General features: G+C 40.5%; 2 protein-coding genes across 2 annotated transcripts in view; both read left to right on the forward strand.

Annotated features, from left to right (window-relative positions):
- Positions 1–26: 26 nt before the first annotated feature.
- Positions 27–5,667, forward strand: LOC112141388 (L-rhamnose-binding lectin SML). The gene is made up of 6 exons (XM_024264515.2): positions 27–171; positions 303–338; positions 1,465–1,515; positions 2,111–2,252; positions 4,238–4,389; positions 5,352–5,667. The coding sequence occupies exons 1-6, from the start codon at positions 141–143 to the stop codon at positions 5,378–5,380; spliced, it is 441 nt and encodes a 146-aa protein (XP_024120283.1). The 5' UTR covers positions 27–140; the 3' UTR covers positions 5,381–5,667.
- Positions 5,668–6,623: 956 nt separating this feature from the next.
- The window catches only part of LOC112141395 (protein mono-ADP-ribosyltransferase PARP14), a gene marked incomplete at its 3' end in the record, with an annotated part of 9,931 nt that continues 8,876 nt past the window's right edge, over positions 6,624–7,678 (forward strand). Inside the window, 1 exon segment of the mRNA XM_024264526.2 lies at positions 6,624–7,201. Within this exon segment, the coding sequence (XP_024120294.1) occupies positions 7,030–7,201 (172 nt within the window).

Here is a 7,678-nt window from a genome sequence, read left to right on the forward strand (position 1 = left end):
AGGGGAGGCCCTGCATGCCTGCAGCGGCGGGACAGGCGTCTGCATGTCTGCACGCACTCATAAGTACGTGGACGTGCAGCTGCCGCGCTCAGAGTCAGATCCTGCAGGTGGAGGACAGAGGTGGAGGCTGAGACGGCAGCATGGTCCTTCTGAGGCTGGTCGCCTTCGGCTGTGAGTATCTTCACGGCAACTGATTCCGTCCATTTCTAAGCTGCTTTGCTGATGTTCCGACTTCTGAAGAGCCGTTTCCTGTTTGTGGGACAGGTGTTCCCTCGTTTACCTGCTGCTCTCTTGTGTTTCAGTGCTGGCTGCAGCCGGCTGGGCCGCTCCTGTTGTAGGTGAGTGTGAGGTAGAGCTGCAGCTCAGAGCAGCAGCACGTCTCTGATGAACGCTTCTTTTCCTTGTTCTTTGTAAAATAATAGTGCAGAATCAAAACTGAAAGCATCAGAAAAAAGCCATAACAGTTTATTAAAGTCCCCATTATGACCATTTTTTTTATTTAAAAAAAGATCACGTTTTAAATATAATCATGACGTTTTTAACCAAAACCCCACACCCTACATGTCTTAAAAGGCAATTTTTCATGTTGATCCAAAATCTCCTCTGAGGGGGCGTGGCTTTTGGAGCTCCGCCCCTGACCAGGGTGTGCCCCGCCTTCCCCAACAGTAGCTGGGATAGGCTCCAGCAGCCCCGCGATTCCAAAGAGATTCAGCAAGTTAATGAATGGATGGATATTAAAGTAAATAAAGTTTCTTTAAATATTTTTTGAATATGATGCTTTAAGCGTAGTAGTCCCCTCCTACGGTCTAAAAGACTAGATCAGGGCTGGGCAAACTACGGCCCGGGGGCCAAATGCGGTCTGCTTAACCATCTAACCTGGCCCACCACACTGGAATAAATTATATTGATGATTCATGTTAATGTTTTAGATTTCCCTGTAATTTTGGTGTTTCCCCTGAGATTGTGCATCACAAATAAACTGACTTGTGTTTAGGTGCAGAGAGTGGTTTTGCATTCATGCTGTGTTGTTTTTTCATGTTCATGTGTGTTTTTTGGGTCACTCTAACACAACAAAGACAATGTTTTCATAAGTGTGTTTTTTCCCCTTAAAGACACCAACAGATTGGGTTTAAAATAGGAGCAAAAACCACAGTTTTGGAGTGAACAAAGCGTTTTTGTCCAGGCTGTTTCTTTCTCATATGAGGTCACTGACCAAAACACTTCAAGCGTCTGATCCGGCTCATCTGTCACATCTTAGAGTTAGAAAGTTTGCCCTCCCATGCTTTAGAATAAAGTATAAAAGAGTAAAAAGCAGAGAAAGACGTTCAGCTCTCAGTTCATCTGCAGTCCATGCTGGAAAATGTGAAATCTGTAACAAGAAAAGATTTAGAAGCATTTATTGTTTGTGTCGTTCCCCCACATCAGAGCAGAAATGTCATGTTGTGTGTTTGTGTCTTCAAACAGAACCCGTGGTTGTGTACGCGTGTCTCAATGAGACTGCTCACATGTCCTGCGGTAAGAAACAGACCCTCCTTTTGATGTGCATGTGAAATGGGGGTGGCGGGGGGGCTTGCAGGTGGAACAGCTGCTGTGGACGGTGGGTGGAGCCTCACAGGTGAACATGTAGGACGTCATGTGATCCTCCCAGAGTGACCTGAGCCTCTCCCTGACCTCCGGTCTGACGATTCTGGTGTTAGCAGCAGAAAACTCCTGTGGTTGAAAAACAAAAGAATCTGGAGGCAGGTGCAGTACACCGTAGAACCAGCAGGGGCATTTCCACACAAGCAAACAGACTGATGTTGGCCTCTGAAGCAGAAGGAATGATCCTCTCAGCCCAGAGTGGTGTGTTGTTTTTAACTCGGCTGCATTCCTTCGATTGGTAAAGTACAGACTCACATCACTGGGCGTGTCTCAGTGACCCTCTGGCTTGCTAGTCCCGCCTTTTTGCTCATGTTTGTCCGGACGGAGGTCATGAGCCAAACCCCAAAGGTTGTGATGATCATGGAGCTGAAGTGGATTTTCATTGTTGGTCTAAAGGGTGAAAGGGTGGAGTCTAAACATGCTGAGGCGGCAGGTCACATGATATCTCCACCTTGTGGCTGTCCTGCAGATGGCGGCAACCAGATACACCTGAACTACATCCTGTACAAGGTGGGGGTGGGGACGAGATGCGGCGAGGGGAAGCAGCACCCGGACGACGGACCCGACACCTTCTGCTCCTTCCCATGGGCTGAGATGGTGGTGGAGGACCTGTAAGAGCGAGCAGACAGAAGGCCTCTGCAGCTCTGAACAGAGCAGACCTCAGGCTAGAGAGTAGACTTGTAATGGTGGTCTGGAGCGAGCACGTGAATCCCAAAACAAATCCCAAAACAAATCCCAACCTCCTCGAGGGAAATCTGTTCTCCATGTTTGAGTCTTCAATCAAGTAGATTCAGTCGCAGCCTTTAGCAAAAAGTAATCTAAGTATACTACAAGGATAAGTCTATACTGAAAGTGAAGCAGAATACTGGAAGTTTGCTTTTTACATACTATGTATTCATTGAAAACTTCAAATGTTCCAAAAAGTATTCAGTTAGTATACTTCCTACGCTACACGGATGTGCTTTAGAACAGAGTCAAACTCAATCACACAAAGGGCCAAAATCCAAAACACCCCTTAGGTCACGGTCAAACAGAATAAATATTTATTGAACACTAAAACTACATTTTTAAAACTTTAAAACCATAAGTTTTAACATAATTTTAAACTAGATATATAGCATTACCTGTGATAATACTAGTATGAATGTTGTAAGCTGAATTTGGTCACTGAAGATGCTGAAATTGATAACTAAAAACACTGAAGCTGATAGCCAGCCAAAATATTAGCTACCTGCCAAATTAGCCTAAAAAAACAAACAAAAAACGTAAGCTAGTCAGTAGCTGAAGTATTAGCTAAACTTTAAAATAGTCAGAATTTTTTTAAAAAACCCTTAAAAACCCAAAACAGCTAGCATGTAGCGGAAATATTAGCTAAACTCCAAAACAGCTTAAAGAAATCTTAATAAATGCCAAAAAACAAGAATGGCATTTTTTAACAACTTTAAAACTGTAACTTTTTAACATAATTAAGAATAATAAAAAGACAGGAATATTATTCCAGAATAAATCAACTTAAACCTTAAATAACTTTCAATATTTTACTCTCCATAAAAATATATTTTCTCAAAATTATACAAGTTTGAAATGAGTACAAGATAACATCGGGTCAATAATAACAATAAAATAAAATGATCTGGAGGGCCGGATAGAATTACCTGGAGGGCCGGATCCGGCCCCCGGGCCTTGACTTTGACACATGTACTAAAGTATACCTAATAAAATAAACTTCCAGCGATGCTACTTTTTGCTAAGAGGCTGCACAAGCCTTGATAGGGAGGGGGCTCCAGTGTCCACCCTCAGGGTCTATGAGGCCAAAGGATTCGAACCCCAAATCCCCAGAGCTCACACTGAGCTTCCTTTCACGGCTGAATCCATAAATGTAGCCGGCCCTTCTCCTCTTCATGTAGTGGTCGATGGTAAACAGCGTTTCCAGATAGTGCCACAGTTTTCCAGGCCAAAAGTCTTCTAAAAAACGCCAGTCCCAACAAAAACAAAAGTTAATCAGTGATGAATTATCTGTAATTAGTGGCAATTAATGAGTTTATTTTTTTATATAATATTCCAGCTCAGTGGCCTTGTGGTAGAGTGTCCGCCCTGAGACTGAAAAGCCATGAGTTCAAATCCAGGAGACTGTAGGAGGACAGGAGTCATACCGGAGACTCTGATAACGGGACCCAAAGTCCCCCACTGAATGGTTCCTGAGTGCAGCTGTGTCTGCAGCTCACCACTCCCCCCGGGGAGGGGTCAAATATGGAAAACAACTTTCAGACATCGAGGTGCGTGACATCTAATGAGACTTTAACTTTAATTACTCATCCATTATTTATTACTTCTTTTTTTTTATTTAAAATCTAACTTTGAGGCATTTTAATGATTTCAGGCAAAGTAAGGAAAAAATAACAAACCCCTATTGAACTTTATTGGCAACCACAGAAAAAGTCCGGAACCATCCGGCTTTAGCACAGATGGAATGAGGAGACCACGTTATGGTAAATGTTGAAGGTTTTGTTCCTGGACAGGCGATAACTCATCACGCTCATGCTGAGGGATTGTGGGTATTTCCAGAGCAGAAGCGTGAAACATGTTCTCTCCGCAGCTGTAGCAGTAGGAGGTCCTGCCGGGTCCCCGTGACAGAGCTGGTGTTCGGGGAATACCCCTGTAAAGAGGAGACCAGATACCTGGAGGTGTCCTACACCTGCGCCAAGCCAACTCCTCCACCACCTCCTCCTCCTCCAACCAAACCCGACTGTACGTATCGTAACACTGTAGAGTAGGGGTGTCAAAGTCAATCGCACAAGGGCGCCAAAATCCAAAACACACCTCAGGTCAGGATAAATATTTATTGAAGAATTTTTACATTTTTAAAACTTTGAAAACATAACTTTAACATAATTATGAACTACATACATAGCATGACCTGTGATAATGCTAGTGTGAATGTGGTAAACTGAATTTGGCTGCTGAAGATGCTGAAGCTGATAGATACAAATGCTGAAGTTAATAGCTGAAAATGCTAAATCTGATAGCCAACTTAAATATTAGCTAAATACCAAATTAGCCTAAAAAAAAAACAAAAAAACGGAAACCCCTAGGTCAGCCAAAACAGCTGGCATGTAGTTGAAAAAAATAACTAAACATCAAAATAGAATAAAAACCTAGAAAAAAACAACCCAGAATTAACCAAAACAGCTAGCATGTAAATATTAGCCATACTCCAAAACAGCCTAAAAAACAAAGTCTAAATTAGCCAAAACAGCTAGCATGTAGCTGAAATATTAGTTAAACTCCAAAATAGTCTAAAAAATCTTAGTAAATGTCAAAATAGTCCAAAAAGCTAGGCGAATGCCAATTTTTAAAACGTTAAAACTGTAACTTTTAACATAAACATCAATTTTAAAAAGGCAGGAATATTATTCCAGAATAAATCAACTTAAACCTTAAATAACTTTCAATATTTTACTCTCCATAAAAATATATTATGTCAAACAATAGAAGTTAAAAATGAGTGCAAGATAACATCGGGTCATTAATAACAATAAAATAAAATGATCTGGAGGGCCGGATCCGGCCCTCGGGTCTTGACGCCTTCTGTAGACAAACTAGATCACGATCAAACAAAGAATCTATTGGAAAGTTAAAGAAGTAGTGGTGAAGATGGGATCTTGTTTCGACTCTTAGTGAAGACGTTGATGGAATGTGTTTGTCTGCAGGTAAGGAGAAAGAACCCAGTGAGGTCTGAGGGTTCGGCTCTTTCACAGCAAGACGACGTTCTTCTCTGACTCAGCAGATCATTCAGTCAGCTGTTTTTATGCTGCATCACAACACGCTTCAGTCACACTTTGATGTTTGTGACACGGTCCCTCACAGGAGGCGGGGCCAGCATCTCCTTTCACCTTAAACCTGACGTCCTCAAGACTTACACATTAAAGCTTGTATTTTCTACATCTTTCACTGTTACATTGATTTTATTGTCTGCTGTGTTTATTATACTCCAAACAACAAAAAATAAACATGTAAACACAACAACCCTGTGTTCATCACACTGATTTTAAATCAGGCTCCCGCTGACAGAATCAAAACTATATTTCCTTTATTATTGTTATTGACCCAATACATGACCAACTATAACACAACTTTTCTCATGTATTGTTTGACTAAAACTGTTTATCTTCTTGGTAGTCTTAGAGTACAACTTCTGAATATATAAAAGTTTAGGTTTAAACCAGACAAATACAATAAATAACTAATAAAATCAATAATAATAATAGTTTTTATAATTAAATACAATTATCTTTGGGTATCTTCATGAATACTTTATTCCATGATTTTAAAAAAATGGTTGTTCTACAGCACAGAATTATAACCTGTAACATAATATTAAACCTTCATCTAACACTGAAATACACCAGTTCCTTAAATCTAAACTTAATTTTTCTATAAAAGACATTCTTACTGTCACTTTGAATCAGATTCAACATTTTAATTAAAAAAGACATGTTTTAAAAGTATTTTAAGCAGAGTTTTGTTGGGTAAAAGAAGACACGTCCAGTTCCACCTTTGTACCACACGATGGCGCCAAAGACTAGAAATGGAATATGGAAATGAGAAGAACTTTTAGTGTTTTATTTAGATACTGATACTTTGAAATACTACACAGTAGAGGGTTGTTTTTGTTTTGTTAGGAGTGTTCTTATTTAATTTAAGTTCTATTTTGTTCTCTTTTTTCGTAGTTTCACTTCTAATGGAGTTGAAGCTTGTTGCTAAAGTGGATTTTTTTATATTTTCCTGCCTCTGTTTTCATCTCAGTACACATAATGTTAATTGTTTAGAAATCTTATTAAATAACTGTATTATTCCGCCTTTTTGTTGATATAGATATAGATATAGACATAATCCTGGAACAAAAAAAGGTGCACTTACGCTGGGTGGCCGCTAGATGGAGACAAAACGAAACGCTTGAGATCTGCAGAAAGCGCTGGGAGTACATTTATTTTCGTTTATGCGCGTCTGTCATTATTGCTGTTCTCAACTTAACTTTCCCGAACTTTCCCAACATTTTCTTTAAATTATGGTTGAAATAACTTACAAATACTATAGTACATTCATAGTACAAACAAGTATGGGGAGAAAGTAAAAGAATAAATAATTTTTATACAAGTTTAAAGTATATCTGGTGCTGGTCATTGAATATAAAAACGTGTGTTTCATGTGATTAAATATAAAACGTATTTACATTAGTTCTTCCCCAGTTGGTGTTGGTGAAATCTTCAGTTTCGTTTTAGTTTGAGTGTTTCGAATGAAGGGAAAGTGAAAGTCAGAGCTCAGACTTTAACCTCCTCCCCGCTGCTGCGCCTCAGTCTGTCTCTCTGTTCGGTTCGGTTCGGCGGGATGGCTGACGGTCCGCCGCTGATCGTGGAGGGGGACTGGGATCCGTCCCAGAGCAAAAACGTCAAGCTGAAGCTGCAGCTTTACTTCCAGAGCAAGAAGAAGTCTGGCGGAGGAGACTGCCGGGTGGAGCTGGAGGACAACGCCGCCAGAGTCTACTTCAACTCCGGGGAGGGTGAGTGCTCGAACCCGGAACCTCAGGCGGACTGAAGTGTTTTACTGAAGCTAAAAGTCATCAAATGTGGAACATGAGCCAGAATGTTCTAGTGAGTGTTCTGTCACTGACTACAGGAAGGGTTTGTTTGTATTTGCTGTCTGTTATGGAACAAACATTAACATCTGATGATCATCGGCCATTAAAACTGCTGGTTAATATTTACCTGTTTACCATCTGTAGGCTGAGTTCCCAGCATGCACTGCTCATCACTTTAACTTGACTCACATTTATGACACAGTATTGGGTGAAGTTACACAGCTAAAGTATCTGTCAATTCATCTTTCATAGAGTTAAATTCAACATTTAATAAGGTTGTAGGGAAAAAACCTGGTGATATCTTTAATTACGTATTTATGAGCTAATGTAGTTTTCCACTTAAACAACCAGTCACAGAACTTTTACAGCCCTCTTCTTCCTCAATCATACTTTCACAAC

This window comes from Oryzias melastigma, unplaced genomic scaffold (genome assembly GCF_002922805.2).
Source record: "Oryzias melastigma strain HK-1 unplaced genomic scaffold, ASM292280v2 sc00240, whole genome shotgun sequence".
Lineage (NCBI taxonomy): Eukaryota > Metazoa > Chordata > Actinopteri > Beloniformes > Adrianichthyidae > Oryzias > Oryzias melastigma.